This window comes from Lemur catta, chromosome 17 (assembly GCF_020740605.2).
Source record: "Lemur catta isolate mLemCat1 chromosome 17, mLemCat1.pri, whole genome shotgun sequence".
Lineage (NCBI taxonomy): Eukaryota > Metazoa > Chordata > Mammalia > Primates > Lemuridae > Lemur > Lemur catta.
This window is the reverse complement of record NC_059144.1, coordinates 25,676,242-25,696,947: the sequence shown is the minus strand read 5'-3', so window position 1 is coordinate 25,696,947 and position 20,706 is coordinate 25,676,242. Positions and strand designations below refer to the sequence as shown.

The window sequence follows — 20,706 nt, the reverse complement described above, 5'->3', positions numbered from 1 at the left end:
ATCAGTTGCAAGTAGCACAAAAATTTTAAGGCTCTACAGAACTGCCCATCGTACCTAATGTATCATTAAAAATAGAAGACAATATTTTCCTTAGCAAATAAAATGGCATACTGGTATGCTGTTAATGCTTACCTTTTAATATGTACTGTCATTTATCAATTATTTACAACTTCTACTGTGTAAAGAGAACTAGAATGTAAATTTTCTGCAAAACTGGAAAAAAGCAGTGCAAAATTTGTGAAAGCCTGTGTTTTGTACCGCACAAAAGTTAGTTTTTCCTCTTCAAATACCAGATAGTGTATGCAGTGATATTTTGAACATATTATACTAACTCTTGAGGATGTTCTAATGCTGCAGATCAGTTCCCAGGCCTACATTCTTCATCAAGGAGTACTAGATCTTCTATTTCACTGCCTCTGTATTTCCTTTCACAGATTTTTACTGCTATGTTTTTCTTGAGAAATAACTTCAATGCTTCTCTTGATGGAACTGCTTTTGCATTTTCTTTGCTTTTTCCACAGCCAGTGCCCAAATACACACACTTGCACCTCAATTCACCAACAATACTTTCTTGAGAGCTCTTACTTTGAGGCAAATCTGCCAGTTCTTTTAGTGGGACAAAAAAACACATCCAGTGTTGCTTTCAGAGTCTCAGTGGAGTGCTCCGTGATTCACGCTGGGACTAACCACCAACAGCTACTAGCTTCCCTGCCACTGTTTTACACAGTCTATTGAAGGAAGGTTGATTCTGTTTCACATCTTTGTGGGTTAACTTGCAACATGAGAATTTGACAGAACTCTCGCCTGTCCGTGAAACACTTTTAGAAGGCAACTGTGAGGTGCCAGTCTGAGAACTACTCTTGTTGCTGCCCAACCAGGTTCATTTGCCCACTGCCCAAGAGGAAGCCAATGTGCCGAGTCAACAGGGTTTATGGCAGAGAAAGAGTTTTTTCTGCATACCGCTAAGCAGGGAGATGAGAGAAATTTCTCAAATCTGCCTCCCTGAGAATTTGGGAAACAGGGTTTTTAAGGCTAGTTTGGTGTAGGCAATTGAGTTTGCTGATTGTCTGTGTTCTGGGTGGAACCATAGGGTTGTAGAAGCTGTCTTCTTTGCTGACCAGGTTCTTGGGTGGGGTCACAAGACCAGCTGAGTCAGTTTCTTGGCATGGGCCACTGGTCTCAGGGGGTCAGCCGTTCCATTGGAATGTGGGACCTGGAAAATATCTCAGAAACTACCCCTAGGTTTCAAAAAGGTGATATTATCTATGGAGAAAGCTGAGAATCTTTATACTAAAGCTTGAGCTATGTGGCTCCAGAGTGGCAATTATAAAGAAGCAAACAGGGGGACAGTGGCTAATTATTATCATTATTTTTAGCTAGGCCCTTATCATAGTTCTTGCCTTGTACCTCATTATCAATTTGGCTTCTCTTAGAGGCCAGCTGGGACACACTTGCAAAGGAAATGCTTTGGGAAACCAGAGATCCACCAGTCTGGAAGTGGCTCTTGGAAGCTAACGGTGATGCAGCTACCTGGAAAGTGCTTTTGGAATACGGCAATGATGTATTTGTTGAAGAGCTGCTCTTGGGAGTCAGTAAGGTGGTGCCTAATGAGGAACCTTTAGAAACTATCTTGAGAAACCTGCCTCTGAACTAGTTTTAGAAGTTAACCCACTTGCAGCTGTCTGTGAACTAGGTTTAGAAGACAATAATGGCAACTCTACTTCTGAGCTTGGGCACTTCAAACTCTGAGCTGCTCTGAGCAGCAGAGGCTGAAAAGCCCCCCAAAGCACTCTTTTTGGGTGATCCACTTTGCTGTCTGGAATCAGTGGATTGGGTCATGTACCTATTGACGCTGGACTTTAGCATGGAAGAAACAATAAGGCTGAACCATGTTTGTGTGGAGTTTCTGATTCTGAAGCTTTTCCAGATCCTGCCATTGTTGCCTGAGAGGAAATGCTGCTGCTGCTTTGGCTGGAAACTGGTGGATGTCCGTCACTAGTGGAGCCATTCTGACTGGAGGTGCAGGCGCTCCGAATTGAGTTCCACTACCCTCTGATCTGGTGGATGACCATGCACACGCCGAACTGCTTTCCTGCTGAGCTGATGCACGTTATGCCTTGGCAGACATTTTCGCATGATCTTGCTCAACTGTAGAACTGTGTTTTCCTTCTATGACTCGTTTTTTTTTGGATGGCTCTTTTACCCCTTCTTGGCAACCAGTTCGTCTCTTGTATGGATTGGAGCATCCATAATACACTTTCATGCCTTCAGCCATACTAAGTATTGTATCCATAACGTTTTGAGGGTATCAATCAGCACCCGAGGAAGACGTGGTCTGCCCAGGCCACGGAGAAGGAAAGCTGCCAATTACGGGTCCCGCTCTCGGCGACAGCAGCTTCACCCGTGTGAGCCGCGGCAGTGCCGCCAGTGGGGGCCAGGTCCCCTGCGTTCTGGAGCAAAGACTCCTGGCGGTGGCCCCAGGGTTTGTCAGCCTCGCCCTCACAGCGCAGAGCCTTCACCCAGGAGGCGACAGTCAGAGTCTTGCTCTTTTGCCAGGTAGAGTGCCGTGGCATCAGCTTAGCTCACAGCAACCTCAAACTCTTATGCTCAAGTGATGCTCCTGCCTCAGCCTCCCAAGTAGCTGGGACTACAGGTGTGCACCACTACGCCCGGCTAATATATTTTTTAATATTTTTAGGTGCCCAGCCAAATTTCTTTCAATTTTTTAGTAGAGATGGGGTCTCACTCTTGCTCAGGCTGGTGTCAAACTCCTGACCTTGAGTGATCCTTCCGTCTTGGCCTCCCAGAGTGCTAGGATTATGGTCATGAGCCACCGTGCCCGGCCTATAGTAAGTTTTAAAATCAGAAAATGAAAGTCTTCCCACTTTGTTGTTCTTCTGAACTTGCTTAGTGTTGTAGTTATCAAATGAATGAATGACCAGAAATATTGTAAGAACAACACAGGGCTAGTCTGATTTATGACATGGAAAGTGAAGGAACCATCTTTGTTTAGCAGTATTCCAGCTGTCTGACATAAGATACGTAAATATGAGAATCTGCTTACTACTCTGGTTCCTGTCCGTGGAGGAGGTGCACACTACCTGTGTCTAATCGGCCACCTTGATCCCATCCCTGACCTCCCCAATGTATTAATTATCAGAGAGATCCAAATCAAAACTACAATGAAATATCACCTCACACCTATTAAGGTGGCTTTTATTTAAAAAAAACCCCAAAAGATAACAAGTGTTGGAGAGGATGTGGAGAAACTGAAACCCACGTGGACTGTTGGTGGAACTGTAAGATGGTGCAATCACTATGGAAAACAGTATGGAGGTTCCCCCCCAAATTAAAAATAGAACTACCATATGATTCAGAAATCCCACTTCTGAGCATATATCCCAAGGAAGTTCAATTAATATCTTAAAGAGATATCTGCACTCCCATGTTCATTGCAGCATTATTCACAATAGCCAAGATGTGGAAACCATCCACATGTTCATTGACAGATAAATGAATAAAGGAAATATGGTATATACATATAATGGAATCATTATTTAGCTTTAGAAAAGGAGAAAATCCTACCATTTGCAACAACATGGGTGAACCTGGAGGACATTATGATAAGTGAAATAAACCGTTCACAGAAAGACAAATGCCGCATGACCTCACTTCCATGTGGAATCTACAAAAGTAAAACTCACGGAAGTAGAGACTTCAGTAGTGGCTGCCAGGGGTTGAGGGGCAGGGGAATGGGGAGTTGTTTAATTGGTATAAAGTTTTAGTTACGCTAGATGAATTAGTTTTAGATAGTGCTTGTAGTTAACAATATAATATTGTACACTTCAAAATTTGTTAAGAGGGTAGATCTCATGTTAAGTGTTTACCACACAAACAGAAGAACAAACAAAAAGTCCCTGCAAAACAAAAAACAAGGACACAAGTAAACCTTGGGAAGTGATGGATATGTTTATTACCTTGACTGTAGTGATGATATCACAAGTGTTCTCATATGCTCAGACTCATGCACTTATACACATTAAATATGTGCAGTCCTTTGTATATCAATTATATCTCAATAAAGCTGTTAAAAAAAACCCAGAAAATAGGGTTCTGTGCCATTGCAATTTGGGCAATAAAAGGGAGTGTGATCAGAGAATGCTGAATTCTGGGATATAACATAATGTTTACCTCTCCATTTTATGAAGGAATAAACTGATGGTCACGTGTAGGTAAATGACTTGTTCAAGACCGCACAGCTAAAAAGTGCCAGAATCAGCAGGCTAGCATGGGAGGGTCAGAACTGAATTTCTGTACTCTTAAATTCTATGTCACAGCTGTCATAAATACAGCTGTCTTCTTTGGATTAGCACCATCCCCTTTGCATGATAGTCCTATAGCTACTCGTGCCCTCAAAACTCTCTAACCTTGTGCTGTCCAATATAATGTGGAATCCTCTGGCCACATGCGACTATGAGCACTTGACATGTGACTAGTACAAACTGAAATGTACTTTAAGTATAATACACCTATGAGATTTCAAAGATTTAGTTCAAAACAGAATGTCAAATATCTCAGATAATTTTTATATTGATTACATGTTGATATGATAATGCTTTGAATATATTGCATTCAACAAAATATATTATTAAAAGTAATTTTACTTGTTTCTGGTTTCTACACATTCTATTTTGCATATGGGCCTTTCTCCCAAAAATATAACAAAAGTATGTCCTGATACTTTCCTTACTGTTGCTCCAGGAAAGACACACCATGTGGGAGCCACAAATGCTTGTTACAGAGGTTTAATCTAGGCCATCCGTGGGCTTAACAATGCTGTGGTCAACATTCCTTGTGCTTGGGCATCTCTCTTGGGCATCTAAACTTAACATTCCATCCCTCCCTTGCTCCACTTCCTCTGTGAGGCTCCTGTGAGAATGATAACATTACATACACTGTAGGTGCTTAAACAGTATTTATTGAATGACGGATGACAGAGGAGGCAGTTCTATGTCTCATTTTATAGATAGTGGAAGCAGGGCAGAACTCGCTGTCTTAAGGTAAAGACCTGCATCACTGCTTATCTCTTCTTCTAGCTCTAGCGATGGTGTTGGCAGTGTTTATGGGGGAGGTGGTGCTGGTGGTGGCAAAACAGCAGAATCTTTGCTTTTCTTGGTGTCCTTCTTGGTAGAAGTAGCAGTGTATGTATTACGTCCTGGTGTCCTGGTGCTGGTGGTGTCAGAGTTCACAGAGATGGCATTTGGGATGATGATGGAGTTGATATTGGCAAAAGGGGTGAAGTTGTTGATTTTGGGGAGGACCCCAGATAAAATATGTTTTGTTTGTATCACAGCACTGGAATTCTTGGTAGCGTTTAGCATTTCTTGGGTGTCTTCACCAAGTATGTGGGGAATTTCATGTTGCAGGTAGTTTTTTATCAACTGAACCACTTTGGGTCCAATACAACATTTTTTCTTCTTGCATTTCTGCACCTGTTTTTCATCCACATTGCAGTGGTCCTTGCATCTCCCAAAACCCTTTAAACACATTTTCAAGCCAAAATATTCTGCACAAAAAAAGAGGAGAAAACCATTGGTCCAAGGTTAATAACTAGAGATGACATTAAAACTGCTGGAGGGAGATGAATAGAGTAAGAAGAAGTTTGTTAAAATTAAATTTTAAGTCCAGGGTTTAGATGCTACTGGAGGCACCTGGGCAGGCCAAGTGAGTCTCTGTACACCTCTGAAATCCAAAATAAATCTCCTGTGTAGTCTGCTTTCCTAGAGTAACTTTAAAAAGCTAAGGACACAGAGGAAAGAAGAATAGGGAACCCAATTTTTCCTTTTAGGATAGGATTTCAGACCTCCAACTTAGCATCTTAGACACTTGCCGGGCATCACTATCCTATCTCTTTGATACTAGGAAATACCGATGAAAGCAAAAAAACCAGTCATAAAACTAATCAAGAAAGAATTTCACAAGAAAATCAGTAGGACTTTTGGGAGTGTCATCTTCTTGCCAAACCCACTAGTCCTTGACTTCGTTCTTTTTGACAATTGCTAGACCTGTGATTCCTGGGGCATGGTGTTCTATCACTTTCAGCTTCTCTGGACACTCTGTTCCTCAGAGCTCTTAGTCATTATCATAGCCTTAACCTCATTTCTATCAAGATAACTCCCACATGACTATCTATTGTTCTGAACTCCCTGCTCAGCTTAATACCTCATCTTCATCTGTTGGACGATTTTTCCAACCCAATGTCTCACCTTTTTTTCCCTCAATCAAGAAAGCTCTTCCTCCCTCACCCATCTTTTTTTTTTTTTTTTTTTTCTGGAGACAGGGTCTTGCTCTGTCGCCTGGTCTAGAGTGCAGTGGCATCATCATAGCTCATTGCAATCTCAAACTCCTGGGCTCAAGCCATCCTCCTGCCTCAGCCTCCCTAGTAGCTTTGGACTACAGGCACCTGCCACCATGCCTGGCTATTTTTTTTTTTTTTTAATTCTTTGTAGAGATGGGGTCTTGTTCTTGCTCAGGCTGGTCTCCAGCTCCTGGCCTTAAGTGATCCTCCCGCCTTGGCCTCCCAGAGTGCTAGGATTACAGGTGTGAGACACCATGCCCCCTCACCCATCTTAGCAGTTAATTTTCCATCAATTACAAGAGATTTATGTGGCATCAAATAATTTTCAAAGCATGTTCACTACATTTTCATGTTGTTTTCTCACCAAATACAGAACAGAAAAATTCCTGTATTGGAAGCAGCTGCATTGATTAACCCCATTATACTCGTGTGGAACGGGGAGCTCAAAGTGGCTAAATGACTTCACCCAAGATGATACAGCCGTACTTGCTTATGGTACCACCCTTCTGCTAGGGTCCCAGGATAAAAACATTAGAAACGTCTTTGACTCTTTCACTTTCCCTTCCCTGACCCATTGCTAATTACTCCAAATATCTGAGTGATTCTTGTATTCTGCAACAGGTCTCAATGATTCTTATTTTTTTTTAAAAATGGCCCATCCTCTGGTTCAGCTTTTTGCCATAATGCATTCCTAGACGTCCTTATGGTAATTTGGGGTCTCCAGGAAGGCAAAAGCTGAGAGAAGGGATAAGACTCTGAAAAATCTGAAAAAGTTGAGATGGAGAACCTAGGCCTGTGTAATGGGTCCTCAGAGGAAGTTTTTTTTGAGCATGAGGGTGAGGACTTCCTCCTTCCTATACCAACATACAAACTGATAGGGACCTTTGCTTCAAGAAATGGTTGAAATTAGAAATAGAGCTAGATTAAGTAGACCTTGGCAGAGCCTCAGGTTGATACATATAGACACGGCAGGAAGGCAGCATTATATGTTGGAGAGTTTCTCTTTCATTCATTCTTTCTTTCTTTCTTTTTCTTTTTTTTAGGAGATAGGGTCTTGCTCTCTCACCCAGGCTGGAGTGCAGTCATAGCTCACTGCAGCTTTGAATTCCCCAGGCTCAAGTGATCCTCCTGCCTAAGCCTCCTGAGTAGCTGGGACTACAGGTGCGCACCACTATGTCTGGTTGGTTTTTTTTTTTTTTTTTTAAGAGATGGAGTCTCACTGTATTTCCCAGGTTGGTCTTGAACTTCTAGCCTCAAGTGATCCTCCTGCCTCAGCCTCCCAAGGCGCTGGGATTACAGGCGTGAGCCACTGTGCCTGGCCTGTTGGATAGTTTCTGAGTACACACACAAAAAATACCCTGCTTTCCATGTAGTTCTCTGGATGTTTCCCTCAGACACAGCTCTGGAGGTTGGGGCATATGGGGACACATTGAGGATGGTGCGTAACTGATGCAATAGTTGAGTTCTTTAGCCATCTCTTTGAGCATCTGATCTTTCAGCACACCTTTGGGTTCCCATTGTCATGGGCAGCTAAATCCCTGGTTTCTCTCACTGACCCTTCTTAAACCCAGGAATCCGCATTACCTGTGTTCACCTGGTATTGTAGCATGAGGCTGGCAAAGACAGGAAAAAGGAGCTTCATGGCTGGGTACCTTGGGTCTGGGTTGGTGTTCTTGAGCACTGGCCTTTATTGGCCTCCTCATGGCCTTAGGCCATGGGCAGTGAAGTGCAGCCAAAGCAGGTGCTGTTTTCAGATGTTGTGTCTTCTCTGGTTCTGTTTGATAGCACCCTTCCTTGAATACCTCTATGCAACAGATTCTGTGCTCTTGATCCTGGGGGAAAACATAAGATATATAAGATAAGAAAGAAAGAGCAAGCCCTTTGCATCTCACCTTCTTAATATTGGAGCAGGGCAAGAGTTATATGTTTGGTTACAGATTTGTCAGCCCTGTTATGCTAAGCTTGGAGCTTAGTGTGTGAGAATCAGAAGAACTAAAGGGACAGAGACTCAGTCTTGTTCATGCTGGTATGTCCTGTGGCCAGCATGGGTACTGGAACAACACATGAGCTCGGTTCATGTTTGTTGAACAAGTTTGTGGGAGGCAGCTCTTGGCATATCTTTAACTTTTGAGTTTACAATGATTCTCACATCCTCTAGAAGCAGCAATTTTATAGTGTGCTGTCCTGATTTCTTGGTTATAGCTGATTGATCCAGGGTAACAGTAGAGCCAAACCTACCAATCAGATGCTTTCCCTGCTAATTTGTAACTTCTTCTAAGAAACTCAAATATTGAAGATCATTGGCTCTGAATATCATTAATTGTTTAAGTTCTAAGAGCTTCCTTGGTTCTTCACCTTTCTGAAGTTCAAGTCTTCTTAGGATTTCATTAGCTGCCATAGTATCTTTCTAACAATTCCCTGTTTTGTTTAAACTATGCTGTTATTTAAAAAAATAAATAAAAGCAGTTCCACTTATGAGCTTTCAACTTATGAAATGTATATTTTACTTCTGTGAACAAAAATAATCAAGCTAAGGCATATTTCCTTACCTTGACACGGAGAGATGGAATTAACAGCCCTGTGGGACCTGTTAGTCCTGAATATCACATTTTCATTGGTCTCTGGTGTCGTAAAATGCATTCAGACAACATGATTCACCCCATCAAGTCTTGCTAGTCCAGAAGCAATAAAAGTATTGAGTGTGTCAGTAAGAAGAGAAGCATAGTTATTATATAACAGAAGGTTGAGTTAATAAAAAATTAGAAAGTTATAAAAAATGAATTACTGTATATTATATGTGTATATCAGATGAATTCATCAATGATATAGAATAATTCTGTAAGAAGACAAATTATGCACATGTGCAAGGTGTCACACCTATGTTTATCAGTTAAGATTTAGTTGCAGGAAATGGAACACATTAGCTATTTTAAACAGAAATATTTTTAATACCCCAAATTAGGTGCTTCCAATACCCCCAGAAAACAACTCTAGGATTGGTCTCCAAGAAAGACTTCCAGAACAATTCCAGCACACTGGCCCAGCATAGAATCTGCTACTTCTTCCACAATGAGAAGGGAGGGGATCAGGTGCACATGACTGGACCTGTTGACCTCAGGAATACACCATGCTAGCTATAATGTTCAATATAAGAATGAGGGTATTTTACTGCGGCCCCTACAACTGTCTCTTGAAACCCATAGAGCTAGTGATCAGACACTGGAATGTAGCGGAAAAACTCAGATGAATTTAAAGACTTAATTTTCATAACAATTTAGAACTGTAAGATTTTCAAATTCTTCTTGGATTATATTAAGCACTTGTTGATTTCTTCTAAATTTAATTTTTGGCATAAAGTTGTTTATAATATTTTCTTTGATCTCCTTACTTTCTGTAGAGTGGTAATGATGGCCACATGTTTTATTCCTCTTTTTGGATAAGGTGTTTTCTATTTTTTTGTTCGTCATTATTTTAAGGGATTTATTAATTTAATTGGTCTTTTTAAAATCAACTCTTGGTTTTGTTGATCCTCTCTATTGTATGTTTAATTTTTATTTAATTATTTTCCACTCTAAGCTTTATCTTCCTTTCATTTAGCTTTCTTTCAGTTTATTTTGTTTTTTCTAACTTATTTTGTTTTTTCTAACTTATTTTGTATTGTTATCTCATGAATTTTCAGCTTTTATTCATTGTAACCAAGTAGACAAGACTCTAATTTTCTCTTTTTTTTTTTTTTGAGACAGAGTCTCGCTCTGTTGTCCGGGCTAGAGTGCCGTGGCGTTAGCCTCACTCACAGCAACCTCAAACTCCTGGGCTTAAGCGATCCTACTGCCTCAGCCTCCCGAGTAGCTGGGACTACAGGCATGCACCACCATGCCCGGCTAATTTTTGCTATATATATATATTTTTTAGTTGTCCAGATAATTTATTTCTATTTTTTTAGTAGAGACGGGGTCTCGCTCAGGCTGGTCTCGACGCCTGACCTCGAGTGATCCACCCGCCTCGGCCTCCCAAAGGACTAGGATTACAGGCGTGAGCCACTGCGCCCGGCCTAATTTTCCCTTTATATATGCTTTAGCTGCATTTCACAAGTTTTGATATGTATGTTTGATTATCATAATCATTCACTTAGAAATATTTAAACACTTTTCAATTTCCAATGTATCATCTTCTTTGACCTACGAATTAGTTTGAGCCTTGCTGTTCTCAGTGTGGTGGGTGTACCGGCAGCCTCACCACTTCCTAAGAGCTTGTCAGAAATGCAGGCTCTCAACCTGTCCCAGAGCTAATGAATCAAAATTTGGACTTTAGCAAGGTCCCTAGATGATTTGTACACACTTTAATATCTGAGAAACATTGGATGAGAAATAGTAGAATGGCTACTATCAAAAAAAAACAAAAACCAGAAAACAACAAGTGTTGGGGAGAATATGGAAAAATTTGAACTCTGTGCACTGTTGGTGGGAATGTAAAGTGGTGCAGCCTCTATGGAAAATTGTATGGTGATTCCTCACAAAATTAAAAATGTAATTACCATATGATCCAACAACTCTATTTCTGAGTGTATACACGCAAGAACAGAATCAGGGTCTTCAAGAGATTAGGTACACTCATAGTTTTCTTTTTTTATTTCAGAATGTTACAGGGGTACAAACTCTTTGGTTACATAAGTTGCCTTTGCACCACCCCAGTGAGAGCCACAAGTGTGCCCATCCCCCAGATAGCGTGCACTGTGGTGGTTAGGTGTGAATTTACGTCCCCTCCCCCCCTTCCACCTGCCTGACACCTGATGAATGTTACTTCAATATGTGCACATACGTGTTGATCAATTAGCACCAATTTAATGGTGTGTACATGTTGCACCTAAGAAATATTGATTTATAGAATTGCCCCCTATAATATTAGAGACAGAAATGATTTCAGGAGTTTTGCAAGGGTTTGCCCTGAAGGAATATGTGAACTTGTTAGTTTGCATATCAAAAGCTGCCTCGCCTCGGGAGGGCGTCTAAATGGTCAGTAGCAGCTGCTTTCCAAGGTGATGCTGCAGTCTCAAGCCTGTGGTTCTCGCCTGCTTTGAATGCCAAAGCAGATTTGCATGGAGTCATGGGACAGGGAGCTAATCAAAGAGGTGCCGCCCGAGAGACAGACACCTGTGGCTAAGAGCAATTAACCTAAGGGACAGCTTTTGCTTGACTTCTGAAGATCTGTCGCAGTACACAATAACTAGATAAAATATGGAGCCACTATGTCTCTGTTTAACTTTTCTGCTCAAGTGATAGTTGTATCTTGGAACTTAGAAGTTTGTCCTAGAAAGATTTTGTAACCCTTTGTTCACGTAGATAGAGTTAATTAAGGGATCTATAGAAGCCTTTTGGGAGACTTTGAACCTAAAACGAACTACCTGTTATTATGTAAATCTGTTACCCCTGGCAACCGGTCCCTGTACCTATAAATACTGATGTGTGACTTCAGTCTTGGCCTCAAAATTTATGGGAATATTTTAGGGTCCCCGAGCACCCTCGCTTTTTCTATATTCATAAATCTATTCTTTATAAACTATATTTTTGCCTCTGTGTATTGTTTTATTTCTATTTTCCATTATTTTTTCATCCTTTGCGATGACCCCAGCCTGAGGGACCCAATTCTTTGCTGGGAGCATAGCCAACTCCCCGCATGTACACCCATGTTAATAGCAACATTATTCACAGTGGTCAAAAGATGGCAGCAGCCCAAGTGTCATTGATGGATGAATGGATAAACAACATGTGGTGTATACATACAATGGAATATTATTTAGCCTCGAAAAGGGAGGAAGTTCTCACACATGCTACATCATGGTTGAACCTTGAAAATATCACAAGTGAAATAAGCCAGTCCCCCAAAAGCAAATACTGTATGATTTACTTATATGAGGCACCTAGAGCAATCAAATTCATAGAGACAAAAAGTAGAAGGGTGTTTACTAGAGGATGGGGAGAGGAGGAGATGGAGAGCTGTTGTTTAATGGGTATAGAGTTTAAGATTTGTGGGATGAAAAGAATTCTGGATATTGGTCGCACAACAATGTGAATGTACTTACTATTCAACTATACACTTACAAAATGTTATGATGGTAAATTTTATATTATGTGTATTTTACTACAATTAAAAATATTAAAATAAGCCATAGCCCTTTTCCAGGTCACTAATTGTCTGGTGAAAATCCATTCATATAATCATCATCATTTAAGTTGTGTGTTTAGACCATTTACATTTGCTGTGATGATTGATATGTTTGGATTTTGTTCTACCATTTTATTGTTTGTTTTCTGTTTGTTCCCAATGGTTTTCCTTTCCCTATTTCACCTTTTCTGCATTCTTTTAAATTATATGAATATTTTTTAGTATCTCTTTAAATTTTTTTAGTTGAGTTTTTGACTATATCTGTTTATGTGTCTTCTTGATAATTTCTCTAAGGATTATAACATACAACTATTTTTTCATAATCTACATAGAATTAATATTTTATATTTTCAACTGAAATGTAGAAATCTTATCATAAGTCCCTTTACCCTACTCTCTTTATGTTGTAATTGTCATATGTATTACATCTACATACAGTGTTATAATCATTGCCATACATGTTTTAAAGTTCTCAAGAGGAAAAACTAGTTTGTTATATTTACCCAAATATTTATCATTTCTGTTGCTCTTCCTTTATTCTTTTTTTTTTTAAAGAGATGAGGTCTCCCTACTTTGCCCAGGCTGATCTTGAACTCCTGGGCTCAAGCAGTCCTCTTGCATACTGGGAATACAGGTGTGTGCCATCTCGCTTCCTTCATTCTTGAAGTTCCATTTTCCTCTGGTGTATTTCTCTTTTGTCTAATGAAAGTTCATTAGTATTTCTTTTAGGGAAGGTCTATTAGTTGTTTTTTTTTTCATCTAAAAATGCCTTTATTTCACCCTTCATTCCTAAGAGATACTTTTACTGGATATAGTAATACAATTTTGTATTAGTAGTTCTTTTCTTTCACCATTTTAAAATTTAAAATATACATACTTTTTGTTTTACCAGTTTACCTCTAGGGTCCTGTTCTCTAGAAATATTTGTTCAGCACAGTATATGTGCACAATGAAAGACACAGAAGCAAAAAAGAGCCCAAACAGGCAAATCAATCTTAAGCAAAAAGGACAAACCTGGAGCCATTATATTACCAGACTTCAAACTATACTACAAGGCCATAGTAACCAAAATATCATAGTTTTGCTACAAAAAATAGAGACAAAGACCAAAAGAACAGAGAATCCAGATATAAAACTGTCTGCCTATAACCAACTGGTCTTTGACAAAGCAGACAACAACATACGCTGCGGAAAAGAAGCGCTATTCAATAAGTGGTGCTGGGAAAATTGAATGGCCGCATGCAGAAGAATGAAACAGGTCTCCTATCTCTCACCACTTGCAAAAATTAATTCAAAATGAATAAAAGACTTAAATGTAAGGCATGAAACCATAAAAATTCTCGAAGAAAATATAGGAAAAACTCTTCTAGATATCGGCTTAGGCAAAGAATTTATGACTAAGACTCCAAAGGCAATTACAGCAACAAAAAAAATGAATAAACAGGGTTTGATTAAATTAAAAAGCTTCTGCACAGCAAAGGAAATGATCAACAGAGCAAACAGATTCGCAAACTATATATCTAATAAAGGGCTAATATTCAGAATCTACAAAGAATTCAAATTCAAAAAAATCAGCAAGAAAAAAACCAACCCTATTAAAAAGTGGGCAAAAGACATGAACAGAAGCTTTTCAAAAGAAGATAGACAAATGGCCAACAAACATATGAAAAAATACTCAATGTCTCTACTCATCAGGGAAATGCAAATCAAAACATTTGGTATGGGAGTGACATGGGGTAAGGGTGAGCTGGATTTCATTCTGGGAAATCTCACAGCCCTGAGAAAAGCTGTTTTTTATTCTTGGGTTCAGCTTCCCCATCTGTAACACAGAGACCATTATGCCAGGTTTTCTAGCTACCTTAGTTGTGAAGCAGCATATTATAAATATCATAAAAAGTTACCAAGTGACTTTTGTGGAAGAAATTAACTTGGTTTTAAATTCTTTGAGGCAGAACTAAGATGAGATATTTGAATACAGAAAGCCAGCAAGTTGCTGAGTTATGAGACTGAGACTGAGGAGACTGTTTTGTCAATAGAGATGCAGGGCTCGTTCATATGGAGGGAAGACACAACATAAACTTCATGAAGTCAAGAATTTTTATTTGTTTTATTTGCTGCTGTATCCTCAGTGCCTAGACAGTGGGTGACACATAACATGGGCCATAGCATGTGATGTTCAATAGATGTCTGCTGAATGAACTGGAAAAGTAATCATGCTGAGGCAATAACAGGTGATTACTATAAAGCAACAGTCTAAGGAGATTGAAATAGGAGGAGTATCTACAAAAGAGGGAGCTGCAAAAGGAAAGCACATTCTTAAAAAACAACAAAGGAAACGAGTCTTAAGAGAGAAAAGAAACACCAGAATGATCAGAGACTGCAGAGAGACACAGGACAAAACTCATAAAGCAGAACAAAATGTTAAACTCTTAAAATGCAAAAATCCTGTTGCGTTTATTTTTCCACTTATTTGGAGGAATGATTTACCATCACTTTCTGACAATCATGGGAATGGGACAGAATTGCTTTCAGAGTATCTAGAGGGAGAATCCAGAGTCCACATCCCTTTTTCATCAAGAGATGCTCTGTTATTGCCATCTGTGTATAATTAGAATAGGGAGGTTGATGTTGGGACAAGAGGCACTGAATGACTTGGAGTTCTAGCCTTGGGCATGGAGGCAGGGGCAGGTGTGTAGAATCTCTTTGCCTTTTCCTGGGGCTTCCATCAATATTCCAGAAGGCTAGAAATTCATAGACACCAGCTCTCCTTCTCTCTCTCTCTCTTACCCTTTAGCGATTTTGACTTCATCTTAAGATGCTAATCTACACCCAATTCTCTCTCCTTTTTTTTTTTTTTCAAGAATGCTATTCATTCAAAAATGCTGAGATGGAAGAGCAAACTGCAGGGACACATGCCATAAGAACAAGAGACAAATAGATGCCTATGGGGAAAAAGAAAACACTGCTGTTGCCCCTGAAATTATTCAAAACTTGTTTACATTATAATGTGAGTAGTCAGTCTCAATATGATGTCCTAGACATCTGATCCTGGAAATAATGTCTAATATCTCTACTCCAAGGCAATAAATTCGAAGGTGGAAAGGGGCAGGTAGGCAAAAATTCTGACCTTTTCTCATGCTGATTTCCCTACCTATCTTCTTTCTTCTTTAAAGCATACGGTACAGCCCTGATTCTTCCCAAGTATTCAATAAACATTATTTAAGCATCTACTGCGTGGTTTTCTCGGGAGCTCCATTCAAAGGAAGTGAGCCAAGGAAGGGATGGAATGTAACCCTGGACACCTCCCTTTCTCCTGTCCCTAGTGTTAGAGTCTTGGTAGGGTTATTGTCCCCTGAAGCAAAGGAAGGAATAAAGGAATTGTCCTGGCAAGGGTGGGTTAAGGGACTAGATGATAAAAGGCCCTGACGCGGAGGATTTAGCAGCAAGGTCAGCTCCTTCATCTGGGTTATATGACTCCAGGGTGATTTCTGTGATCAAGGTAGCCTAGTGTGGAAAGTACAATGAACTCTTCATGGGCTTCTAATAGTCCCTCTGGCTGAACAGACACCTTGTGCCTGTGTGTTATCTCTCCTAGTCCTACTAATGGGCCCTCACCCCAGGCACAGCATGATCTGCAGCCTCTCCAGTCCATACACTTCTGCCATGGTCCAGAGAGCAAAGTCTTAGCAGACACCTTCCCTAGTCCCTCCAGTGAAGGTAGTGCAGCATGCCTTATGCATGTTCTGAGAATGTGCATCAGTAATTGTGGGGTGGGGGGCAAAGGATATTCTCTTGAAACTCCCCAGAGAAGAAAATTTTATGTATAAGTGTCAGAAACAGTATAGATTTATCTACAAAACTATGTAATAGTGACATAAACAGTGGAATACAAGTAATAGTTCTATTTGTTTTGGGACAATGAGCAAGAACTTTTGCACTGCTACAGCAAATAAAAAAGAAGCATGACATTTTAGTACAATGCAATATACATCAACACTTTAATTGTCTATTCCCAAACTAGTCGAAGCCCTGATTACCTAGGCACACGATTACTTGTTCCTATAGATGCTTGAATTACTTTGGTACAAAATGCCTTTTCTTGTTGAATGCTTGGGTATAGCCAGCAGAAATTGCTGTGTTTTCTTTCTTGATAATTGCTATTTGTGCAACAACAAAAAGGTTATAACTCTTATACAGATGGTCCTCAACTTACAACATTTGGCCCAAGTTTTTGACTTTACATTGGTGTGAAAGTGACACGCACTCAGTAGAAACCGTACTCTGGGTACCCGTGCAACCATTCTGTTTTTCACTTTCAGTATAGTATTCAGTAAATTACTTGAGATATCTGACACTTTATTATAAAATAGTCTTTGTTTTACACATTTAAGGTAGGCTAGGTTAAGCTGGGATGTTCAGCAGGTTGGGTATATTAAATAGATTTTTGACTTACAAGGGGTTTATTGGGATATAACAGCATTGTAAGTTGAGGAGCATCTTTTGGTGCTGATGACCTTCAGTAATAGACATTTGACACTTTCTTTTAACTACTCAGCACCTTTGAGCACCCTCCTATGTTTGCAGAATTCTTCACCCGTGGCAGAGATGAACAACTTTTCTCTTAAATGCAAGCTCTCTTTCCATAATGTATAACTGTCACTGGGGAGTGGCTGCAACGTCCCATTCCCCTTGCATCTGTGTGGTCATGTATGTGATTTGTTCTTGCCAATAGATATGAAGTGAAGTGATGGATGTCACTTATGGGATTAGGCTTTTAAAAAGGAAACATGATTTTTCTCGTGTTTCCATAATTTTGCACCAAAAGTCTGGAACTCATTGATCCATTTATGAGAGAAGCATAAGGTAAGAAGTTGCATGAAGTTGTTAAATGATCAGGGTTAAGGTCTTCTTACACAGGGAGGTGTGGATCCAGGCAGTTAGGGTTACCGATGTATGTGATGGTGGCCTCTACTGTCTTGGAGTATGTTATTTAGCAGTAATTTGTTCAGTACTTTTCAATCATTTATTCAGTAATTGTATATGGAGCATAGAGCATGAGTTTTGTGTTATGTGTTGAGATCTCCAAATCGAACAAGACCAGAGACCTGCCCTTTAGAGGCTCACAGGCTATTGCAGATAAACACATATTAATAATTGGAACATGATGTTGTGTGATGACCAACAAAAATGTGTACAAGATACAATGGTGCACAAAGAAGGGAGTTTGCAGCTCTGTTTAGGTTGGCCAGGGAAACTATCACAAATGGGGAGGTGATTGAACTTGGTTTTAATGGAAAATTAGGAGCTCACCAGGGCCAATCAGGTGGAGGGGATGAGGAGTGTAATATAATTGGTGAAGAGGTATTTAAATGTGAAAAGAAACAGGTTATGGAAGTAACAAGTCAGGTAGGGGTACCCACAACTAGTCTGGCAGAGACATAAGAGGTTCCCTAAAACGCCCTGGGAGAGGAGAGCAGGGCCAGATCATAATTAGTTGAACACTGTGTAAGGAAATTTTATCTTTGGAAGGATTACTGGATGAGTAAGGATTATGGGAAACTCTCAAGGATTAGTGGATGGGTAAGGGTTTATGGGAAACTCTCAAATAATATTAATTGATCTAGGCAAACCTAAAAGCAATCCTTAGTCCTAGAATGACTTATAGAAATTTTATAGATTTGAAAAATTATTATTGGATGTGCTTCTGTGTCTACTTTGACTAATTTAATTTATCTTCCCAACTGGGTTACTTTTGTGAGTGAGAGGCAGTGCTAGCTGGATGGGACATTGGAACAATAGGAAGAAGCCAAGACTGTCCCATACAAACCAGAGCATATGACTAACCAACCTTAACCCAGGTGGAGAAATCATAGTTCCTGCTCTCTAGACACTCACACCATGAGGAAGGGGGAGTAGGTATGATATGGAGGAACATTCTGTGACTGTGAAGTCCATATTTGAGAATGTAGGTGGGGGTGGACTTGGATTTCCTGTCTAGCCATGTGGGTTAAAATGAGAGCTCCGAATGCTGATAACATTTAAAACCTTGGCTCCTCTTGAAAGACCCTGTGGGATACAGACCACTGGACAAAGAAGTTCTGTTGCCTCTTTCTCTTGGGAAGTCTGTAAACATGAAGCTGTTTCTGGTTCTTTTTATTCTGCTGTTTGAGGTACCCACAGGTAACTTGTCCAAATATACCATAAAGTCCTAGGAGATATTCCTGTTCATAAGAGTGGGGACGGGACCTTCAAGATTGTTGATATCTGGCCAGTATTACCAAAAATGCCCATTGTCCTGGGAGCCTGACTTGAGTCTGTGCCTTAGAAGAGCTTCCAGGGAGGTAAGAGGAAGTCAGGGCTGTACTTTTAGGGGTTCTCTTCAAAGGTATCAATGAACCCATCGTGTAGAATTGTCTTTATGATGCTGAAGACTGTTTTCACTCGAGAACCTGGCCATCCCCTTTTCCATCCAAATTCATTTTCAGACTGTACTATAACAGTAAAGAAAATAGTACCCGGTCTGGAATCATGTGAATGTGAGGTCAAAATATGTCTCCATCATTGACTAGTTGTGTGAATTGAGCACATTATTCCCTTGTAATCTCAATTTTATCATCTGTCAAGTGAGTATAATGACTATTTCATAATGATTCTATTTTATGTGAGGATTATGTGAGGTTACAAATGTGAAGTGCCAAGTTCATGGTAGGAGACCCATCAGTGAGAGTTCCCTTCTCCCTTGCTAGGAAGAAGGCATATTGTCTTTTTGTGGTCCCCAAATATAGCCCTCTAACCTCCAAAGATGTTCCCTGATTCTGCAGTTTAGGATAGAGAGAACATGTCTCCGTTCTCCATCTTTATTTTGTGGGCTTGTCAACATTTCGTGTAGAGGGGCAAATAAGAATTAGAAACAAGAGATTTAGGGTCTCAACATACTACTCCAAACAGGTGAGAAGTTGGATCTCCAAGGAGACAGATATGCATGGAGTTGAGGTTCATTCTTGGGCAACACATTTATCTGAGATCAAAAGAGTGTGGACGGTGAGAGACAGGAGGAGCTGGGTAATGGAGTCATACGGGCTGAATAGGGAAAGGGTTCTCAACAGCATCGACTGCTAAGACCCATGAGATCTTGGCAAAGGGAGGTTGCTGTTTCCCATCTCAGTGAGTGTGAAACCCAATTACACTGTTAACTTAAAAGATCCTGTCTGTAATGTGCTTTTAGAAGTTGCTTTGGCTCTGAATTGTGCTGATGGTGACAAGTTAGTGCTCTCTGGGGACACCGGACTGAGGCAGGGCTGAGGGAGTGCTGACTTTGGAGCTTGGAGGAGACAGTCAGCTTTGCCAAGGTCCTGGGGTGGGACATGGCTCCAGTCAATAACCAAGAATTGATCTCTCTCTTCCCTTTTTTCGTGTAAGTTCTAATATTCTCAGACCCAACTAAGTGTTGGCTAGGAGCCTGGGGTTTTGAATGTCCTTAATTTGGGATACTTTTCAAGGAGTGGGGAGTGTCTGAGTTTCCTGTTTGTTTGTTTGTTTTTTATGTCAGGTTCATTTTAGGTATTCCTATTGTAAAGGACTGGAAGGTCTTTTTCCTTTTATTGGTATAAGATTCACTTTGGGAGCACAGGAGGCCGTGACTTGTGGGGAACTACATGCCTCTTTTGCTCTCCCTCATGAACTAACCTTGGTTCACTGTTGTTTCCCATGTGCAAATGGGGCAGGACTCAGAAAATGCTTTAATGATACAATAGGCTACTGCAGGAAGAAATGCAAAATAGGGGAAATCTATAAAGTGGAATGTCTAAGTGGGAAATTATGTTGCATTAATGAAGAAGAAAGCAAAAGATATTTGGAAGCCCATAAGCGGCAAGAACCTGATGAGAAGGTGTCTGCTGGGAAGATGGACTACGATATTACACCCACCAACAGCATTTTCACAATTGCACCCTAAAGCAAGCCCATGTCTCCCTGGTCTCCACTCTTCCTAAATCAAAAATGTTGCTAATCTAGTAGGCTGCAGCAAGAGATTTATCTACTTCCTTCTGTGAACTTGATTCCCCACCTAATAAAGTCCTATGCTGTTCCCTGGATTTATTTATTGATGTAGTCACTCATTGTTTAGCAAACTTCAAACTTGAATGAAGCTGCCATGTTCCAGTTATTATACTACTAAGATGGAGGAT

At 40.2% G+C, this 20,706-nt stretch overlaps 1 protein-coding gene, 1 long non-coding RNA gene and 1 pseudogene across 5 annotated transcripts; 1 reads left to right on the top strand and 2 right to left on the bottom strand.

Moving 5' to 3' along the window:
* Positions 1 to 322: 322 nt before the first annotated feature.
* LOC123622249 lies at positions 323 to 3,678 on the bottom strand (annotated as a pseudogene).
* A 1,288-nt stretch (positions 3,679 to 4,966) lies between these two features.
* On the bottom strand, positions 4,967 to 9,001 carry DEFB129 (defensin beta 129). Of its 4 annotated transcripts, none has more exons than XM_045529512.1 (3): positions 8,908 to 9,001; positions 7,943 to 8,190; positions 4,967 to 5,566 (listed from the first exon to the last, which is right to left on the bottom strand). In XM_045529512.1, the coding sequence occupies exons 2-3, from the start codon at positions 7,998 to 8,000 to the stop codon at positions 5,121 to 5,123; spliced, it is 504 nt and encodes a 167-aa protein (XP_045385468.1). In that variant the 5' UTR covers positions 8,001 to 8,190; positions 8,908 to 9,001; the 3' UTR covers positions 4,967 to 5,120. The 4 variants fall into 4 exon arrangements, with proteins under 4 accessions (XP_045385468.1, XP_045385470.1, XP_045385469.1 ...); XM_045529514.1 differs by lacking the exon at positions 8,908 to 9,001 and adding an exon at positions 8,508 to 8,526; XM_045529513.1 differs by lacking the exon at positions 8,908 to 9,001 and adding an exon at positions 8,367 to 8,484.
* A 9,277-nt stretch (positions 9,002 to 18,278) lies between these two features.
* On the top strand, positions 18,279 to 20,613 carry LOC123622863. The gene is made up of 2 exons (XR_006729646.1): positions 18,279 to 18,700; positions 20,245 to 20,613. It is a non-coding gene; the product is annotated as an uncharacterized LOC123622863 (long non-coding RNA).
* The last annotated feature ends 93 nt before the right edge of the window (positions 20,614 to 20,706 follow it).